Source organism: Barbus barbus (assembly GCF_936440315.1).
Source record: "Barbus barbus genome assembly, chromosome: 14".
Taxonomy (NCBI): Eukaryota; Metazoa; Chordata; class Actinopteri; order Cypriniformes; family Cyprinidae; genus Barbus; species Barbus barbus.
The window spans coordinates 8,718,046-8,740,368 of record NC_136742.1 but is presented as its reverse complement, the minus strand read 5'-3'; the positions used below and the strand labels follow the sequence as shown (position 1 = coordinate 8,740,368).

Genomic DNA, 22,323 nt, shown 5'->3' with positions numbered 1-22,323 from the left:
CGTTATCACAACTTAATTTTCTCGTGATCTCGACATAACGAAAGTTGTTTTGTCGTTATCACGACTTAATTTTCTCGTGATCTCGACATAAGGAAAGTTGTTTTGTCGTTATCACGACTTAATTTTCTCGTGATCTCGACATAACGAAAGTTGTTTTGTCGTTATCACGACTTAATTTTCTCGTGATCTCGACATAACGAAAGTTGTTTTGTCGTTATCACGACTTAATTTTCTCGTGATCTCGACATAAGGAAAGTTGTTTTGTCGTTATCACGACTTAATTTTCTCGTGATCTCGACATAACGAAAGTTGTTTTGTCGTTATCACGACTTAATTTTCTCGTGATCTCGACATAACGAAATTTGTTTTGTGGTTATCTGGACATAACGAAAGTTGTTGATCTCAACCTAAAAACCGTTTTCTCACGACGTAATTGTAGCTATTGTGAGAAAATCAGGGTCGCAGTTGCAGACCCGACAGCCTCCTTCTCAAGTGTCGAACACTTATGTGTAAGTCGTCAATCACTGACAGACACAGAGCTAAAATGTCCGAGTATGAATATGCATGACAAGTATTCTATCATGGATCAATGTAATCGGTCACACACACAACACCTTCAATATTTGGGATGGTACTTATACCATATTTTTGTTTTTATTATTTCAGTTTGAGTGAGTCTCTAATCAAAGTAAAAGCGAATCCGATCATCCATGATGCTGCGATGATGCTGCTTCTATAGCATTTTCTCATGCCGAATACACAGATAAAATTAAGTCGAGATAACGACAAAAAAACTTTCGTTATGTCGAGATCACGAGAAAATTAAGTCGTGATAACGACAAAACCACTTTCGTTATGTCGAGATCACGAGAAAATTAAGTCGTGATCACGAGAAAACAAGACAGAAAAATTATAATAATGCATGGCCGCTTAGAACTTCCGTACAAAGATGTGTAATCTTTTACATCAAATTCTTAAATTTTGTCAATTCATTTAGCCCTCTGGCCCTCTTCGTTTAGGAGTCACACTTGCCTTCTTCGCGGTCAAAAGTGACCGAAGCCTTGAAATGTAACTTTTTTTTTTTTTCAGGAAAATCAATGTAATATATTTTTGTTCAATAATATTTTATTATTATTATTTATGATTTTGAGGGAATTTTATGATGCTATTCAATATTTATAAAATTTTAATGAGCTATTTTCTCCATTGGAATTCATATGTATTTTTTTAATTTTTAAATTTCTTTATTTTTTTACTATTTTTAAATAAATGCAATATTTCACATTAAAATAGTGAAGGCATTTTTTGAAGTGAGAATTGGGCCATCTGAAGGCATTAAAAAATAAAAACTTATGTAATGTTGTACGCAACTGTAATGTTGCGTAACCTTCTTGTATTAGCACCCTATATAGATATATACAGAGGCTTTTGGATTCCTGTTGTTTATTAGACATAATTTTCTTAATTTTTTTAGGTTTTGCATTTAGATATGTATCTAGACATTCTAAAAGATTAGATGAGGTGAGGCACGAGCCGCGCAGGGACCAGCTCTGCAGTCATCAACCCTAAAATTGTCTTACCAGCTAATTTCTCTGTGTGTGTGCGTGTGTGCACGTGTGGGTGTCTATTTTGCACTCCTGATATTCCAGACAGTCACCCCTTGATGGCTGCACACTTTTTTCTGACCAGTGACTGATTTTTAGTTTGTACCACCAAAAGATTCACTGACTTTTCACATTTTTTCATATTTCCCATTCATTTCCTATGTCGGTCATTTTTGACCGCGAAGAAGTCAAGTGTGACTATTTTTTTTTTGACCCTTTAACATATCCGAATCATGTCCATGATTTTTTTGTGTGTTCATATTGCTAATGTGACAGAAGTCACCAAGTGTCATCTCATTCTGATGAAGCTAAGATTTTTTAAATTTCAAAATATAAAATTTTTCGGTCAAAAATGACCGAAGAGGGCCAAAGTAACAAGACACTATAGGGCTGATACTAGTCAAATCAATCAGTATAAACAAAATCCATCTTTGCACAGGTGTAGATGTGGCACAGTAGCTGCATCTGAAGTGACATTTAGATAGTAAATAATGGTATAGGATAAAAAATGGAATATAAAAATAGGAATGTCATCTCGTTGAATCAGTCACTCAACCAATTTGTTCCAAAATACAGATTCACTCAAAAGTTGTGCAACGGTTCTGCTGTGGCTCAGTTTGGAAATAATTTCATTGAAAAATAGATCACAAACAGAAAATATAAAATCTAAGGCCCCGTTTACAATAGTGCGTTTTCATTTTAAAACGGCGTTTTAGAATGAAAACGATCCTCGTTTACATTGGCGTTTCACACATGGGAAAAAAAAATCATTCATGCATGTACAACCATAGATATGTATAGGCAGATGCCCTATTATTTAGATGGCGGACGCATCTGCGTGCTTGGAGCGGTCGAATGGGGAATCTACCCATACACATCTATGGGTACAACAATAAGCATGATTTACACGGTCTTCAAGGATACGCAGAGAGAATGTGGGCAGCCAAACAGTCTCCGTTTTGGTCCGTTTACACTGAAAAGCAACCCCGGAGTTTTCAAACTAAAACGGGGTCTGAAGCGTTTTCAAAAGTCTCCGTTTTCAACCTTGAAAACGCCGGAGTAGCGTAAACGATAGGCGTAACCGTAGCAAAAGTTATGCGTTTTAAAAGGAAAACGCACTAGTGTAAGCGGGGCCTAAATAGTACTAGTCAATCTTGTTTATTGAACTGTTATATAAAATCAATATCGCATTTGTAATCTTAATGGGGGAATAAGATTCCCAAGCATTCTGTTTTGTATGGTATAGGCTTAATTATCTAAAAATTTTAATAAATACATAAATAAATACATACATTCATGCATAAAACAAACTATTTTTGCCCCCATATCTTGAATTTTGGGGACATTTCTATTAGTTGTAATGCCATTTTTGCCCCAATCACCCATTAATTTCTAGAGTAGCTACTGCTGCAACACTGATTCATCTAACTTGTTTTGCATAAAATATCTGCCAAATTAATAAATGTAGCTACTATATTTATTAGTATCCATAGAGCTAAAGATACAAAATGCTTCTTGAAATTTGTTTGATATACAGATATATTAAACATTTTTGTTTGATATACAGCATATTTAACTTGAAAATAAATCAACCACCCTGTCACATTCAACTGAAAGAATCCTCGAGGTTCAGCAATGCTTTTGATGAAAACAGCACCGCTGACCTCGCGGGAAGTGTCTACCTCTCAATATCTGCACAGCGTCCTGACCATGAACCTGTATGCAGGCACACACACCTACCTCTCCCTTCATAAATCACTAGGCGAGGGATTAAGGATGTGATCTTCAAAGGAGCTTAGAACTGCCTGTTATTTACCTAAACTGTCCCCTGCTTGGCTCCGGTCCCATACAGCCATGCGCTAATTTGAAAACCAGACTAAGCTGCGTCACAATGCATCAATAAAAAGTTTTTGATTTGACTGGAAGGAGATAAAGAGAGTAATTATATAAATACACAGACGTTATTTTCAGAACAGGTACACGACAGGTACACCAGGATATTCCTCAGTCCCGAAGAGAGACAGAGACGTGACAGGTAAGAGACGGTAACCCAGACAGTGTTCTCTCAGAGGACAAATGGGTTGGCAGCACTTGAATTCTGAAGGTTAGCAGAGGTTTGGCTGGGACGGAAGAGGAGAGAACCATATGGCCCTACTGTGAGAGATATCGCAGAGTCACTGGTGAAAGGCCTGTGAGAAATCAACTGATAGAGCATAACGCAACCTGCTCTGGCAGCTGTACAGCACTCTTTCCATGACTTTAAAGGGTCCTAAATGGCTCTTCTTATTTGGATCTATGACATTAGAGTCATTGACGCTCTTTTTCTTATCCGGATATATCCAAAGTTCTAGCATGAGACTCTAGGTGGCGCAGTCCAATAGGTCAAAAGCAATCTGACATAATGACATCATTATTCAAAAAGCGCAGCTATTTTATTTATTTTTTGTATCAGCAGCCAATGAATTTCCGCTCAACATTTAAATTATCGGCCAGTGCTTGCTGTAGCAGTGGTAGCAACAGCAAGAAACCCTCCACCTTCCCCAGCTCCACCTGTATAGATCTGCTACGGGGTGCTTCATGTATGCTATATGGGGGTTATTTCATATATGTTATATGTGCAGCAGCAGTATTTCTTACATGCTCACAGCAGCATGTTGTGGATATATTGGCAGTAGCAAGTCGGTACTTGCTCTGCCGCAGCAGCAGCGTAGCAGATCTATTCTTCCCAGATTAAACACAATTGTCATGTACATTATATATATATACAGTAAAGTATATGATGAATCAAGGTCAGACTGTAAAGAGAAAAAAAACTAAAAACTATAAATTAATAATGCATGGTATTTGTTTTTTTTGTTTGTTTTTTTACTTTTACTTTTAAAACTTTTTTTGAAATGAATGTCTGTTCACACATGGGAAATACATGTGGCATGTGTGCATACCAAGGCAACTAGGAATTACTCAAGCTTCAATCTGGATCCAACCCTTCCGAAGAGCTGAGATGACCGAAATCTGCACAGTTTGATCTCAATTAGCACACCAAGTGGAAACACTAGGAGTCAAAATTAATCACACACCAGTCAGAACCTTCGATGGAGATAAAAGGGCTAAAGTCAGTTTACAGTGTTTCTCAGTGTCTTTGGTGCATTTCTCAGATCAGAAATCAAATTCTCAAAACTTGTTCAAACTCCACATCTAGTCACTTGTGCACATCATAAAAAGTTTCTCATTCTTTTGAACAAGTTGCGATTTCTTTGGTACATGCATGGTACATCTTTGTGTACATTTGTCTGCGGTTTCCTTCATTATCATTTACTATTGTCATGTTTCTCAAGATGTATTATATAGATCTCTGTGCCTTACCCCTCAAAATCTCAATCTTACGGTAAATGCAAAATGGTTGATCTAGTTGTCATAAACTGTCAAGCATATTTAGACTTTTACCGTAATCAATTTGGCATGAACTGTCCAAGTGAATCTTGACTTTCACTAATGAGGAGAATATAGATCAACCAATGACAAACCAGTTCTCTGAAAGTGGACTTTCTAATTTTTATTTTCGCCTTTGTGCACATATTTCTTTTTCTTTTCTATTTCACAATGACGTTGTAATGTGTGTTTTTTTGTTTGTTTGTTTTTCGGTCAGTCCACTAGTAAAAGTGTAACTGTGAATCATAGCCAGTCTTTTTCAATCAATATCCCATACAGTAATGTGTACATTTGTACTTTTGAAATGGATATATGGCATACATCAGAAGTGCATCCTTCTGCATTTCAGTACAGTAACTGTCATCCAAACTGTTGTCATAGTTTACATCAGGTAATACTAACAGAGTGCACTGTTATATTGACAACATGACTAAGCATTTTGCCTATCTTGTTTGTGAAAAAGGACACAAGGACATCAGGCAAGCAAGAGGATTTTACCCCCGCTGCCTGGCCAAGGCCAGTATAGTCTGTGATGTTGAAGAGGTTCTTTGGCCTGTCCCTGACCAAAGACGGGATTCTGGGGCAGAATAATTATTTTTGTTGTTGTTTGCTGTATTGTACTCTACATTACAGTACATTAAATTGAGGAATAAAACATTTGGGTGGTACCACACTTATTACTGTTTTTTCGTCGTATTGTTTTGAATTGATCTCATCAGTGTGTAAAACTGTGTTGTAGCGTGTGTGTTTTTGACTGCTTGTGTGTCATGTCTGAGAGCAAAGTTTGGTTTTTCAGCAAGATTTAGTTGTTTTGAGTGGAGAGCTTCATTTTGACCTGAATATAGGACGTTTGGGGAATTTGAGTTAGGAGTTCGCAAAAAAGAGGCATAATTTCAAGAAATGTGTTTAAGCAATCGAGAAAAACTGTAATAGTGTTTACCGTCTGATTGCTTTTAATTTGTCACTATCTGCATGATTTTTACTGTAAATAACCTACTCCTAAATATAAACGTAAAGCTGCTTTGCAACGATTTGTATTGTGAAAAGCGCTATACAAATAAACTTGAATTGAATTGATTAGAGACAAGTGATTCAGTTAGAAATTTTCTTGAAAACTACAGTATATTAAAACAATATGAATACAAAGAGTGTTCTTCTAATATAAACTTTTTAGATTTTTTTAAATATTGTTTTTATATTATAAACATTCTTGTATGTCATACAATTTAACTTCTCTACTAGCACATCCTGTCTGTCTGAGATCATGGCTACATCTGTTAACTCAAGTGAATCAGCTCACGTCTAATGACTGCTGTGTTGGCGTCATCAGTTCATTAAGACTTTAAATCACTGTTAATCAGTTATAGAGCTTCAACAGGAATGTCTTAATACTAATGTAATATTTCTTACTTTATAATGCATTGCAGATTATTTGCTGCAAGTTCCAACCTGTTAGATCTGTTAGGACTGAATCTATGTAAATACAAACTGGAGATTATTAGGATCAAGATGCATATGTGCATGACCCGACTAACTGCAAGTCCATTAAAATCTCACTGCTCTATGTCTGTCCTGAATGAGACTGCTGGTGGGTCGGACATCCCCTCAGAGAGGCTGAGAACTCATCCAGTCCTGTGTTGCCAGGGCCTGATGGGCTTCTGACACAGATAGAGATAGATAGAGAGAGAAATAAACAAACACTCTCCTGTCCCACTTTTTCCGTTAACTAACATCTGGCCTAAATCTCTCAATATCTCTCTCTCCTGCTCTTCTACTCTCTGTTTTCTTATGAGCAACAAATTGAATTTCATCATTTCCCCCCTCCCGTACACAGCATTTGTCTGGAACAGAGAGAACGCTGGGGAATAATGATGTTTGTGCGCCGGGTGTATGATCTCTTTGTTCACTAATCGCTTTTTCTAGGTCTTCATTTTCACCAGTGACAAATAGGCTATAGTTTTCATTGGGATGTGGAATTATGGGTACATGGGCTGTTGATTGTGTTTAAAACATATTTAAATAACTGTTTTGAAGGGTATTTATGATGAAAATGAACAGAGCTATTTTTTTCTCCATCTAAGACCCTTCACTTTCATTCTCAAATTTTTTTTAAATCCTGAATTTGCATTAAAATTTCTTGCTCTTGAAGACTAGTTAAAGGGATAGTCACCCAAAACACAAATCTCACAATTATATCTCACAATTTAGACTTTTTTATTGCAATTCTGTATTTATATCTCAAAATTTAGACTTCTTTATTGCAATTCTGAGTTTTTATCTCACAATTCAGACTTTTTCCCTTGAAATTATGAGTTTATATCTCACAATTCAGACTTTTCCCCTTGCAATTCTGAATTTATATCTCAAAATTTGGACTTCTTTATTGCAATTCTGAGTTTATATCTCACTATTTTGACTTTTAATTCTTAGAATTGTGAGATATAAAATCAGAATTGCAATAAAAGGCCTGAATTGTGAGATAAAAACTCAGAATTGCAAGAAAAAGTCAGAATTGTGAGATAAAGTCACAATAACCTTTTCATTCATTAATTCATTCATTCATTTATTCATATAAACAAACAAACAAACAAAACAAATGAATAAATAAATATTTTGTGTTCCACAAAACAAAGTAAACCAAGTAATACAGTTTTGAAGCAACTTGAGGCAAGTAAATAATGACAGAATTTACCAGTATTATCATTTTTAGGCAGCGGCTATTTGCACTGTGTAAATAGTGATAGAGGGTATTTACACTAAGTGTAAATAAAGAAAGTTCGGCTATATGCGGGTTCGAACTCGGGTCGATCGCTTCAAAAAGGACGCCCTTACCATCTAAGGCGGGCTATTTGTACTCAGTGTAAATAAACACTCCGTTATTTTTTTATGGGGTCAGCTGTCGCTTTAAGGACAATCAGCGAGTCGGTTGAGAAGCTCATTATACGAGCTCTCTGCTGTGGAATGCACCTTTCCAAGGTCTTTCTAAGGTCAGTTGCCATTCAGAATCCTTTAAAGGTCATTCGGTGGTCATTTGAAGATCCGGTACAGCGTTCAAACTAAAAAGGGAAGCTCCTGTGCGAGTCAATACGTGATTGATGTTCAATTCCCGTCTCATCGTCAGAAAGTCAAGACCCGCACCTCTGGCTTTTACAGCGCCTCGCGCTCTGGAAACATAACTCCCGGGTCAATATCACACCCGCGAGGCACATCGACAATGCTAAATCATATCGATCGATGACCAAAACGCGTTTTCTGGCAGGCAGATTATGGTCAAATCTATAGCACATCAGATTATGAAATTAGAGCGAATTAATCCTCCCAGTGTCAATGCATAGTACAAATCATCAATCCTGCAGTCAAGCGGTGAGCCTTGACCTTCATTCGGTCTCAGCTCAGGAGGAGTTACAGTAGATGCTGATCCAGCACCATCACAAGAAGTCTAAATGCTACACAAATGCTTCATCATTTAACAAGAAATACGAGTATGAGATGAGACCACAAATCAGGAGGCATCCGTTTTGTGTTTTTGTTTTTCTGACTGTAAATATATGCGTTGTTACAATAAAATACTTCAAATAGGAATAAAATAATTAATGCACTAAATAGCCTATATAAAATAAATAATTTATATAGCTCAAATTATGTTGATGTTTTATAGGCATAAAATAATAAAATTATCCAATTTAAATGATTATATTACAATAATAAATCTGTCTGTGTGTATTGACACTTAAATTGTTTATTTACTTACATCTCAAATGATGCTGATACTATATATATATATATATATATATAATTTATTTATATTTATTTTAATGATACATTTATATATACAACTTTAATGACTTAATACTAATTTAGAATTTGAGTGAAATGTTTACCTGGTAAATATGTTTTATTGTGTTTTATATATGTGTGTGTGTGTGTGTGTGTGTGTGTGTGTGTATAATTATATTTACACACACAATAAAACACAGTTCAGATACAGTTCAGAATTTCATTTTATGACATTTGTTATGTCCTCTTTTTACTTTACTGCACTTACCTCCTCAAAAGTTCTTATTTTTTATTTGATTTATTTATTTATTGTAATTGGTAGATGCTTTTCTCCATGATGTTGAACTGTTTGTATTCGAGCGCCATCTAGTGGACAGAAGTCGCAAAGACAACCACCACACATACAGTATGTGACCTGTACCACAAAATGTAAGAGGTTAAGTGCCAATTTTTCGGAATTGAGATTTATACATAATCTGAAAGCTGAATAAATAAGCTTTCCATTGATGTATGGTTTGTTAGGACAATATTTGGCTGAGATACAACTATTTGAAAATCTGGAATCTGAGGGTGCAAAAAAATCTAAATATTGAGAAAATCGCCTTTAAAGTTGTCCAAATGAAGTCCTTAGCAATGCATATTACTAATCAAAAATTAAGCTTTGATATACTTAAGGTAAGAAATTTACAAAATATCTTCACGGAACATGATCTTTATTTAATGTCCTAATGATTTTTGGCATAAAAGAAAAATTGATAATTTTGACCCATACAATGTATTTTTGGCTATTGCTACAAATACACCCCAGCGACTTAAGACTGGTTTTGTGGTCCAGGGTCACATATATCATGCAATAATACACGTCACTAGAAGTGGGTCCCGCGTCATTTATTGCTCAAATGATGGGTGTTAACACATTTAACATGTTTTAAATGTGTACAGGAGCACAGACAAAGACAGATACAATTCTCTGTTACACATATATTATGAAATTGAAAATGGACATAAAAGCAATAGGCTATAACACATAGGCTGCCTAGGAGACAACAAAATGAGAGCATAAGGACAACAGCAGAAAACAGGATGCATCACACATGCCAACACCAAACAGGGAGTCCGACTCCATGCGGAAAACACCCTCTGGCCTCTCGTGACATGCAGCTCCTGCTACTGCTGATCACAGTCACACAAACAAAGCACACTGTTATCACATTACACAGAATCAGGAGACGACGAAAGCCTTGACAGGAGAACAAAAGTGTGTTATTCACACACAGATCACATTCAAATAAACACTGTGATCACTATGAAATAAAACAGCTTGTAGCATCTTTAAGGAACTTAATCTAAAAAGCAGATAAAAGCAGCTTCCTCGTGTGATCAGAACGAAACATCAGAGGGACGTACAGCCATTCACGAGTATCTCTGTGTTAAAGTAAATTACCACTGTTAAATTAACCATTATCATGTGGGCAGTCATAATCTGAACCCCCCATTAAATAGGTAAAATATTAAATAAGTAATGTCATTAAACTTTCAGTTATGTTAAAATATGTGTGTGTGTGTGTGTGTATATATATATATATAGATTCATTGATTCATCCAGTCATTGAATCATTCCATTCATAAATTCCATGAGATTTTGTTTAGTTGTCTAATATTCTTTCTTCAGACTTGTGAGAAAACTACAACCTTCATAAAAAATCAAATAAAAATGATCCAGAATCGTGCAGCTCTATTTTGCACAGCTCTTAATCAAGTCCAGTTTTTATGCAGCTGGCTGATTTTTGTTCAACAGCAATTAAATGTTTTGCACAAAGAGACACAGAATAAATATGTTTGATATCTAAATGTTTGACTTTTTTTAACCACATTAGGATTCGAAACTGGGAATCAATAAGAATCAGAATCAAAATTGGAACTGATCAAATTCAACCGATACCCAACCCTATATATACATACTACACACACTGTGTATGTTATATATATATATCTATATAATCGTATTATTTTAAGAGTTAAAAATAAATAATTGCTATATAGTTAATGGAAAAGAAATGGTGCTTACAATAAGCTGAAGTGCTAAACCTACAGAAATATCACCCAAAAGTAACCCTAACCCTTAAAAATGCCACTTCACAATGTGTCGATACATGTAAAAAAAAAAAAAAAAAAAAGAAAAGAAATATTACAATCTGAAATGCTGTAGCTTGCAGATCAACAATGCATAAAGATTTTTAATCAGTCAACACAAGTGCAGCTACACCCCTTTCATTTCAATGTGATGTATTACTTCAAAGGAGGCAATTTCTTCTTATTTTGCAAGAAAAAAAACTGCAAAACAAACACAGTTTTAGTAGTATTACATATCTCAGCAGAACAGGATCAGCCACCTGCTGCTATATTATACTGTGCTTACTGTAGAAAGGGCAAAATAAACAAATCTGCAAGTCAGGCCACAGCACAGCACAATGGCTTGCTAAAAATACATTAAGAAAAACTAAATACATAAATATGAGTCCAATCCGCAGGTGAAGAGGAAGCTGAACAAAATGCTTTGCACTCAAAAAACAGCATCTGAATTAGATGAGAAGTTATATTTCAAAATATCCAGCGACCAGATGATTAGGAGCTTCTTTTTAAAATGTGTATTTACAGGCCTTCAGGAACACCTCTAAATCTGCTTCAGAGCCAGCTGTGGGAATAAAGACAAATGTGATGCTTTAGTTTAATTACATATAATTCATTGAAATGGTTTATGTGTGTGTGTGTGTGTGTGTGTGCGTGTGTGTGTGTATGTGTATGTGTGTGTGTGTGTGTGTGTATATATGTATATATATATATATATACACACACACATTTATATATACATACATACAGTGGTGGCCAAAATGATTAGAACACTAGTATTTCACCAGCTAAAAAATTGTTTTAAGTCAGTTATTTCTATCTTTTGCTGTTGTGTGTCAGTAGAAAATATAAGTTTACATTTCCAAACATTCATTTTGCCATAATTATAATAATCCAGTGAGATTTTGTTTGTACAAGGAGTCTGACAAAAGCCAGATCTGATCTCATCATCATTAGTCTGTCTGGAATGACATGTAGAATCAGAAGAAGAAAAAAAACTGAGACTTTTCATCTCCAAGCTGCTTCAAGAAACCTACCTGCAAATCTACAGTACTATTAAAGGTTTTAGGAACTTGTGTAAAAATGCTGTAAAATGAGGATGCTGGCAAAAGTAAAAAAAAAAAAAAGATTTTCCTTAATTAACTTCAATGAACTAAATTAAATCAACATTTGGTGTGAGCATCCTTTGCATTTAAAGCAGCTTTTGGTGCACTTGCACATTGCTCAGGTAGTTTGCAGGTAGGTTTCTTGAAGCATCTTGGAGACGTTGCCACAGTTCTTCTGGATTTAGTCTGTCTCAGTTTCTTCATGTCATTCCAGACAGACTGGATGATGATGAGATCAGATCTCTGTGTGGAGCACTGGCTGTTGTGCAAACAAAAATGTCACTGGAGTATTACAATTAATGGCAAAACGAATGTTTGGAAATGGAAACTGATATTTCACACAAACACACACATACACGGGGTGTAATGGTACACAGATGTCACGGTTCGGGAGTCACGGTTCGATATGATTTCGGTACAACAACATACAGTGCCCTCCAAAAGTATTGGGACAGTGAGGCCAATTCCTTTATTTTTGCTGTAGACTGAAAACATTTGGGTTTCACATCAAAAGATGAATATGAGATGAGAGATTAACATTTTTATTTACAGGTATTTTCATCTGGATCTGATACACAACTTTTGTTTGAACCCACCCATTTTTCATGTTACCAAAAGTATTGGAACATGTGACTGACAGGTGTGTTTTGTTGCCCTGGTGTGTCCTATTAATTGATTATTCAAACAATAAATAGCACTGAATGTCTGCGCTCAGTTTCAGATCCATGCAGACTGCATTTATAGTTAGTTAGACATGTAACCAACATGAAAACCAGAGAGGTGTCTATGGGTGAAAAAACAGCAATTGTGAAGCTGAGAGAAGATGAAAAATCAATCAAACCATTGCACAAACACTGGCAATAGCAAGTACAGCCATTCAGAATCTCCTGAGGAAGAAAGAAACCACTGGTGTACTAAGTAACGCACCTCAAACGGGTAGATCAAGGAAAACATCTGCAGTTGACGACAGAAACATTGTGACAGCTGTAAAGAAAGACCCTAAATCAACTGTTAGTGACATCAGTTGGTTTTGATGTCAAACCCAAATGTTTTCAGTCTACAGCAAAAATAAAGGAATTGGCCTTACGGTTCCAATACTTTTGGAGGACACTGTAAAATACAACAAATCTACTATGCTAGGTTTCTTTTCATTTATTTTGAACACACAGTAGTACAAATTACATTTTTTTTCCCATCTAGATATGCAAATACTAAATATTATATTAAATTATAATATTATATATAAATATATACATACAAGGAATAAATACTTGAAATATATTTGATTTAGTTAAATAAGGGGGAAAAACAGTGTGACACGTAACGTAGCCTATATACAGTTTGCTGAGTTTCAGTTCATTTTTGTGACACTTAATTTGTTCACAGAAAGGATCCCATTTGTTTTCTTTATTTTACCAAAGCACAATGTTTTCTTTTCATTGTGAGTGTACACGAATAAAAGTGGACCATTTGCAGTGTTGCATTATTAATAAGACAATAAATGTGGAGTGTTTTAAAGGTGCCATAGAATGGAAAACTGTATTTACCTTGGCGTAGTTGAATAATAAGAGTTCTGTACATGGAAATGACATACAGTGAGCCTCAAACACAATTGTTTCCTCCTTCTTATGTAAATCTCATGAATAAAAAAGACCACTGAAAAATAGGCGAATCAGAACATAACACCGACTGTGTCGTAACAGACAGGATCACTAATAGCTACACCCCCAACATTTGCATATACCCGCCCATGTTCTAGGACAGCTGCCAACCCATCAGAAGTTCTGCATGTATTGTGAAGAAACAAGTGAGGACAACAGTGAAAATGGCAGATCGTGGAAATAAATGTTATGTTCCAGGTGCAGGGGATGTGAAGTGCAGGGATGGGTTGGTGTCTGTATTCAGAAAGGCACGCGAAGCAAATAACGCGTTCTAATAAAATAATGCGAGCCACTAAAGGGACATGGTTAGCTTCTTGCTAGCGGCTGTTACATTACAGTACATAAGATTTCACTTACCACATAAACAGAGTAAGGAGAGATGAGGATGATGGCGAATGATTTACAGATCCTGAGCACCACTGACAGGCATCTGATCTTATAAAATGTGTGGTAAGTGCTGCCGCTCCATAGTATAAACAGAGTTTGTGCGATCGCAAATCTCGAAAGCGAAAGTGAAAGTAAAACGTGATCATGCATTTGAAAGCAGTTTAAATGCCCCGCATATTAATAGCGGCTCCCTGATACCCTCATTTTATATACAGTATAATTACCCGACAATATAACTGCGAGAGAAAGTATTGAAATATATATTTTTCCTGTGATTCCTTCCTGCTGTGAGAGCTACTGAAATGAGCCGCACTGTGAAACAGCCAATCAGAGCAGAGCTCAACATTAATATTCATGACCCTTCCAAATAAGCCAATAACAGACAAGAGAAATCCTAGGGCTGTAAATGAACATGTAAAACCGTTTCTAGAGAATTTTTGCACTTACCTAAGCCACATACCTTCTATGTAGATATCAGAGAACAATGTAAAATATTGTATCAATGCATTCTATGGCACCTTTAAGTTGATTCTGCTGGTATAAGGAATCAGTTGAAGTAATTGTGCTGGCACACACACACACACACACAAAACATATCAGTTCCAGCATTGCTAACTTGACAGCGCAGTTGGTACTTTGTCAAAATAAAATACAGTCAACCAAACATCAGCGCACCCGCCTCTGTGTCACCATTGAAGTGCGACTGAAGTACAAAGCCTATAATTTACATAAATAATAGTTTTGCATTCAGCTACATCGCAAATATGGAAATATTATGGAATATTTGGATTTGTGCCAAATGAGAGAGGTAGGATACACGAGTATCCTACCTCTCGATAGCTTCTATCGAAGCTCCATTTTGCAAACAGTTGAGTGTGCAAGCCTTTAAAGTATACTCTTTTGTCAGTGAGAGAGGCGTTCAGAATCAGAACATGGTCACTGTCTAGGGGGCTTTGTTTTCAAGTGCGCAACTCATGGCTCTATCTACTGTTCTGCTGCCGCTTATCAAACAGCGTTGCATTACCGCTGGCGCCCCCTTCTGGATTGAGGGTGAATTGCCTGTATTCGTTGTAGTATTGTTGCTGACCATGTCCATCCCTTTATGACTACAGTGTACCCATCTTCTGATGGCTACTTCCAGCAGGATAATGCACCATGTCAAAAAGCTCAAATCATCTCACACTGGTTTCTTGAGCATGACAATGAGTTAACTTTACTCAAATGGCCTCCACAGTCACCAGATCTCAATCCAATAGAGCACCTTTGGGATGTGGTGGAACGGGAGATTCGCATCATGGATGTGCAGCAACTGCGTGATGTTATATCTTGTCAATATGGACCAAAATCTCTGAGGAATGTTTCCAACACCTTGTTGAATCTATGCCACAAAGAATTAAGGCAGTTCTGAAGGCAAAAGGGGGTCCAACCTGGTACTAGCAAGGTGTACCTAATAAAGTGGCCAGTGAGTATATATATATATATATATATATATATATATATATATATATATATACTGTATATACACACACTGCCTGGTTGTTCATGACAATGTGCAGTTTAAATTCGAGTAAATCAGAGTAGCTCACTTTCTGCGCAGCTTCTGCAAACTGCTTGGCCCCATGCAGGAAGTGGCTGGTTTTATCGTCGGCCATCATCAGACGCTCCCCGCGTTCACTCAGAACCTGACTTGCCCTCCGCATCACGTTCCCCATTTTCCTCACCACCGGAGGAGACGGGCTGCTCCTGCTCCTGGATGCTTTAACAGCTGCTGCTGTGGAAATATTCAGAACCACACATGAGCATCATGTCACGTTACAAACATTCTTTTATTTTACACATATACTGTATAGGTTACTAAATAGACTTAATTTGAATAATAATATAGAATAGTTTAGTATCAGTGGAAGTTTCTCTATCTACTGTCTGCTGCTGCTCTGGAGCATGGTCTAGGATAAGTTTTTCAGTTTAATGCTTTACTATAAGTGTGATGGAAAACAAATATTCCAGATCAGCCACTCACTGAAAGCGTGTTTTTTGGGTCTCTGTTTCTGATCTTTTGATCTAACGTGAAATAAGCTTGCTTAATTTACAAATGAACATGAAAGGGGAAAACAGAAAATGATAGCAGCAGCTTTCTTTTATGGATTGCCATTATATACACTTGAAAATTCTGCTATGCCATTAACTAATCTCATTAATTGCAAAACACAGACATGGCAGTCTATGACTAGGGCTGATGTGTGGACTGGTTCTCTGCATTTTGCGGCTCCAGGGCAGCTTGGCACCTCTCCCATTCATTACACACCATTCATCCATGATCCGCTGTGAAGGCTGGTGCCACTTCACTCATCTCCGCTCCTCTCCCCCTCCTCAACGCCTGTCTTTGTGTCCCCGCGCATGCCTTCATCAGAACAAAGTGGCCTCTGAACTAATCGGGCCCTCTTTGCAATGGAACCATTCTCTGGCGCTGCCGAGAGATCTATCAGAGCACTACAAACAACCTCCCGCCGACAAAGCGCCCTCTCTTCCTGCCTGGACCCTGACTGATGTGACCCACACAACGACACAGACAGGGCAGGATGGAAATGAACGCAACTGCCTAAAAGATGCATTTCTAATACACTGCCCAGGGGTCAATGACATTATATTCCTTTCTTTTTTCTAATAATTTATTTAAAAAATTACTTGAAACTGCAATTCATTTGGATACACCTTTTCAATGAGGAGCATGTTTATTTTTTATTATTACTATTTTTTTTTTTTTCTTAATTTGTTTTATTTATTTATTTATATATTTAAAATATATCATATATTTTGAGTAAGAATTATATCGAGTAAGAATAAGAAGTATTACTATTGTTGTTATTATTATTATGAAAAAATATAAAAACTTTCTTGAAAACAAATGATGATAATTAGAAGTAAGCATTATTGAAAATAAATATTTAAAAATATCAATAATAGAAGTGACTTAGTGAAGAAGTGATTATTATTATTAGTATGCACTGAGATTAAAATTTAAATTATTCCTAAAAACAAATCCTTAATTAATAATAATAATAATAATAATATCAAAATAAAACCTGAACAATTTATGTTAAAATGTTTTATAAAAATTTTATAAAATTATTAATTTAATTTATTTTTTGAATGAATTATTGATTAAAAGGCATACTTTTTTTTTTTTTTACCTGATTTCAAGGTATTAAAAAAGAATTGCTTTCTTGATGGTTACACCATAATTCAATTTGAATATTTGTTTAAAAATTGTATAAATGTTCTTCAAAACCATATGACACTAATTTGATCACAATGAATTTGGAAAACAAACAAACACACACACACACACACACACACACACACACAATCCTACTTACCTTCTCGCTGTGGCCGACCCTGGTTTGCTGTCATACTGGTCTTCATTCTGTTCAAAAAAATCTTGCAGCGGTAGATAACCATATTAACAGAACAAGCATCTGAAATATGGAAAAGAAAGAAAGAAAGAAAACAGGGCTTTGTTATGTTATAGTTCTCAGGTTCTCCATACATATGCATTCTGCAAAGAGGTCAATACAGCGATCTGTCTTTCTCAGCCCACTCACCTCCCATTAGCTTCTGCTGACAGTTGACAAAGCTAGTTTGGCTTGGATCACCAGGGCTCTTCTTGTTCTCCGGAGTTCCTGGTGTCTTCTGGTCTGCAGGGGATGCTGGGTTGGCTTGGGCAAGCTTGGCCTCCCGATAGTTTTGATAAGCATGGTACAGAACCTGCACAAACATGCATTTCTCTGCAGCTGAGCTGGCCACCCATTGATCAGTGGTGCGGTCGAACACTAGGTCGAACTCAGGAGTGTCCTGAAAATATGCATTCAGTCAGAATAACAGACTATGCTGGAAAATAAAAGGTGCATAAGAAGGATGGTCACCTTATCGGGGTTGATGCCATTGACCTGCCGCAGCTGCTCCACGGACCACTGAGACCTTTTAGCAAGCTGTCTTGTGCCTCGATACCTCTTAACTTTAGTGATGACGACTTCAGCTGGTCTGCTGTTAGTAACTACATGGAAACAATGACGTCTCCATCAAACTTCAAGAACATCCGACTGCTCGACAAACGATTAAACTAGTAACTAGTTTAGATACTTTGAGTTTCTGAAGACACACATTACCTGACAGGCAGAGGTAGGTTAAGTAGTCCCTCTTGCCACCTGCTTTGAGGAAGGACAGTCCTTTCCTCTTCATCCTCCTCCTCACCTCAATGGCTACCAGTAACTTTTCGTCTCTTGGGACAAAGATCTCACGGCTGATGGCTGACTGAATGTTCATCTTCAAAATGTCTTGTATAAATTTTTCCAAAAACATGAACAAAACGTTTTTTTTTGCCCGACAGGACATATTTGAACACAGAATTTGAACTAATTACCATTATAAAACATAATAAATTAATTCAATTACACACATATAGTATGTAAACAAAAACGTATTTTGGAAGTGATTAATAGTTTTACAGCACTATATATATATATATATATATATATATATATATATATATATATATATATATATATATATATATATATATATATATATACACTTTTAAATATTTTTTTTACATTAAATACTTTACAAAAAAATTGTTCTACTGCTGTAATTTAACTTTAAATAACTTCTATGTAGTATCTTCCAAGTATCATGAAAAGTATCAGTTTCCACAAAAATATTAAGCAGCACACCGTGTTCAACACTGATAATGATAATAAATGTTTCTTGAGCAGCAAATAATCATATTAGAATGGTTTCTGAAGGATCATTTGACACTGAAGACTGTAGTAATAATGCTGAAACTTCAGCTTTGATCACATGAATAAATGATATTTTAAAATATATTAAAATAGAAACAATTTTCTAAGATTTAAAAATAATTTAAACAGTATAAAGTATATATTTTATATATAGTAGCCAAGTTTAAGTTATGTATCTATACAGATATGGCACGTTAGCTCACCGTTGCTCTAAAAGTTTTCCAAACACAAAACAAATTTGTGAATTCCTAAAACCACACAAATCTTTGAATAAACAGATAAATCAACACACCTTCTGTAGCTTTCTTCCTCCCTCGAGCCCTACAGAGCGGTGAGAAGTGTCCAGCAGCCCTGTCTGTGTCTGCGTCTCAAGCCATCTTTATCCCGCAGCTACTGACAGACTGTTGCGCGTGTGGCAAGCCCTGCAGGATGTGTGCTATATCCAGTGAGCTGCCTACTGAGAGAGCTCTTTAGGGACCATACACGCGTGAGCTCAGACATGCTGTCGAGTTTAGCGGCTTGTACTTGAGGCAGAGCCACACACACTCAAACACACCGAAAACTGTGACTTGACACTGATTTTATCAACAGCTGAATGAACTGATATGAAACGTGTCTTCATTTTAGAGTTGAAACAAGGGTTATAAGGCACTGCTGATTTTTTTATTCATTTATTTTTTTTACTTCCCCTGGAATAACTATAAAGAATTATTTAGCATATAATCTTAACTGAACTTCATAAATTGCGAATACATAATTCAATTAATCGAACAATCAAATATTAATGAATTGATAAATAGGGATTTTTATGCCATTTACATCTAATGATATAATAAAATACGTACGCAGTACATACAGGACAAACATCACTGCAAAACTCCACCGATCTGTGCTTTATGTTGGTGTGGCCAGACTCAATCATCTCCTCAGTGAAGACACACAAAAATCCACTTGGAATTTGCTAAAAAAAAGCACCTAAAGGACCCTCAGACTGCGAGAAACAGGATTCTTTCGTCTGTTGAACCTCAATACCAAGCATCATGTTTGAAGGAAACCAGACTCTGCTCATCACCTGCACAGTACCATCCCAAAAGTAAAGTGTGCTGGTAGCAGCCTCATGCTGTGGGGCTGCTTTTCAACGACTGGGACTGAGAAACTCATCAGAGTAGAAGAAAAGCTCAATGCACCAAAATATAGAGATAGCCTTAATGAAAACCCAGTCCAAAGCATTCAGAACCTCAGACTAGGCAGAAGGTTGACCTTCTGACCCTAAGCGCACAGCAAGAGTGGCTTATAGACAACTCTGTGGATGTCCATGAGTGGCCCAGCCACAGCCTGGACTTGAACCCAGTCAAATATTTCTGGCGAAACCTGAAAATGTGCGTCTGCCCCCATCCAACCTGACAGAGCTTGAGAGGTGAAGAGGTGAGGAGAAGAATGGAAGATAATTGCCAAATGATGATGTGCAAAGCTTGTCGCATCATACACAAAAATACTTGAGGCTGCTTCAGCTAAGTATTGAGTTAAGGGTTTGAATACTTATGTAATGTACTTATTTCAATTTATTTATTCATTTTTTTAATATAAATTTATATAAATATAAGCAAAGTTGTGACAGTTCTGTTTTTGCTTTGTCGTTATGGTGTATGGAGTGTAGATTGATGTGGAATTTTTTTTATTAAAAGCAGTTTAACATACGGCTTTAAAGGATGAAGGGGTATGAATACTTTCGCAAGGCACTGTATATAACTGAAACTAAAACTGAAAAATAGAATAAAATGCAAAATATAATAATAATAATAATAATAATAAATGGAACAATTCCAGTGAACAAGTGCTTAGTGCCCCCCCCCCCCTCAAAAAAAATAAAAAAAATAAAAAAATTATAATAATAATAAAAAGTATAATAGCCTACCATCTCAATGATACCAAAATATGACTGGTTCAGTGTCACAGTGCTGATTTGGTGCAGAACAAACATTTCTTATTATTGTCGTTGTTGAAAACAGTTTCAGCCTCTTAATATTTTTTGTGGAAATCAGGATCCATTCTTTCAGGGTGATTTGATAATCTGAAAGTTCAAAAGAATAGTATTTATTTGAAATAGAAATCTTTTGTAACATTATTAATAGAAGTAGTATTAATTAGAAATAAATAAATAAATGACCCCAAACAAGCAAGTGCAATTTAAGTTCAAGTTCAAGTTTATTTGTATAGCGCTTTTTACGATACAAATCGTTGCAAAGCAGCTTTACAGGAAATTAAGTTTCCACAATATATTTATATTTTGCAGAACCTTAATATATTTAACTTGGTAATGTATGTTGTCTGAGCGTTGGCATCCTCGGAGGTCCTCTGAGGGGTTGGCATCATCTTTTCTCAGGTGTTCGGTCATCTCAGATTATTTAAGGGTTGGATCCAGACTGAAGCTTCTGTAATTTCTAGTTACCACGGGATGTTAATCAGAAACAGAGAAACAAATAGAGACATAATTAGCGTAGCTGCTGTTCCATCTAAGCAAAAATGATTTGTTCAACCCAAGCTAAAGAATAATAATAATGTACATTTGATCAGATATAACTGCAGTACAAGATTATAAGATGCATTATGTGAATGCTTGGCTAAAGAGACGTGTCTTTAATCTAGATTTAAACAGAGAGAGTGTATCTGAACACCGGACGTTATCAGGAAGGCTATTCCAGAGTTTGGGAGCCAAATGTAAAAAAGCTCTACCTCCTTTAGTGGACTTTGCTATCCTAGGTACTACCAGAAGTCCAGAGTTTTGCGACCTTAGGGAGCGGGTTGGGTTGTAGCGTGGTAGAAGACAAGTTAGATACGCAGGAGCTAAACCATTTAGGGCCTTATAGGCAAGTAATAATATTTTGTAAATGACACGGAAATGAATAGGTAACCAGTGCAGAGACTGTAAAATTGGGGTAATATGATCATATTTTCTTGACCTGGTAAGAACTCTAGCCGCTGCATTTTGGACTATCTGTAGCTTGTTTATTGAAGATGCAGGACAACCAGCTAGCAGTGCATTACAATAGTCCAGTCTAGAGGTCATGAATGCATGAACTAGTTTTTCTGCATCAGAAACAGGTAGCATGTTTCGAAGCTTGGCAATGTTTCTAAGATGGAAGAATGCTGTTTTTGTAACATGGGAAATATGATTTTCAAAGGACAAATTGCTGTCTAATATAACACCCAGATTTTTGACTTTAGAGGATGTAACAGTATATCCGTCTAGTTGCAAATTGTAATTCAAGAGATTCTGTGTACTGCTTTTTGGTCCAATAAGTAATATCTCTGTCTTATCTGAATTTAATAGGAGGAAATTATTGCTTAGCTTAGATAGTTTAGAAGTTTCATCTGGTCTTGAGATATATAGTTGAGTATCATCAGCATAACAATGAAAACGAATCCCGTA

General features: G+C 36.2%; 1 protein-coding gene across 1 annotated transcript in view; it reads right to left on the bottom strand.

The window, feature by feature from the left end:
• Positions 1–18,417, bottom strand: part of LOC306879947 (syntaxin-binding protein 6-like) — a gene marked incomplete at both ends in the record, with an annotated part of 39,254 nt that extends 20,837 nt beyond the window's left edge. Inside the window, 5 exons of the mRNA XM_079433178.1 lie at positions 15,681–15,865; positions 17,472–17,570; positions 17,697–17,946; positions 18,018–18,148; positions 18,261–18,417. Coding sequence (XP_079289304.1) covers positions 15,681–15,865; positions 17,472–17,570; positions 17,697–17,946; positions 18,018–18,148; positions 18,261–18,417 — 822 coding nt within the window. The remainder of the gene's footprint in view (positions 1–15,680; positions 15,866–17,471; positions 17,571–17,696; positions 17,947–18,017; positions 18,149–18,260) is intronic.
• Between the last annotated feature and the right edge of the window lie 3,906 nt (positions 18,418–22,323).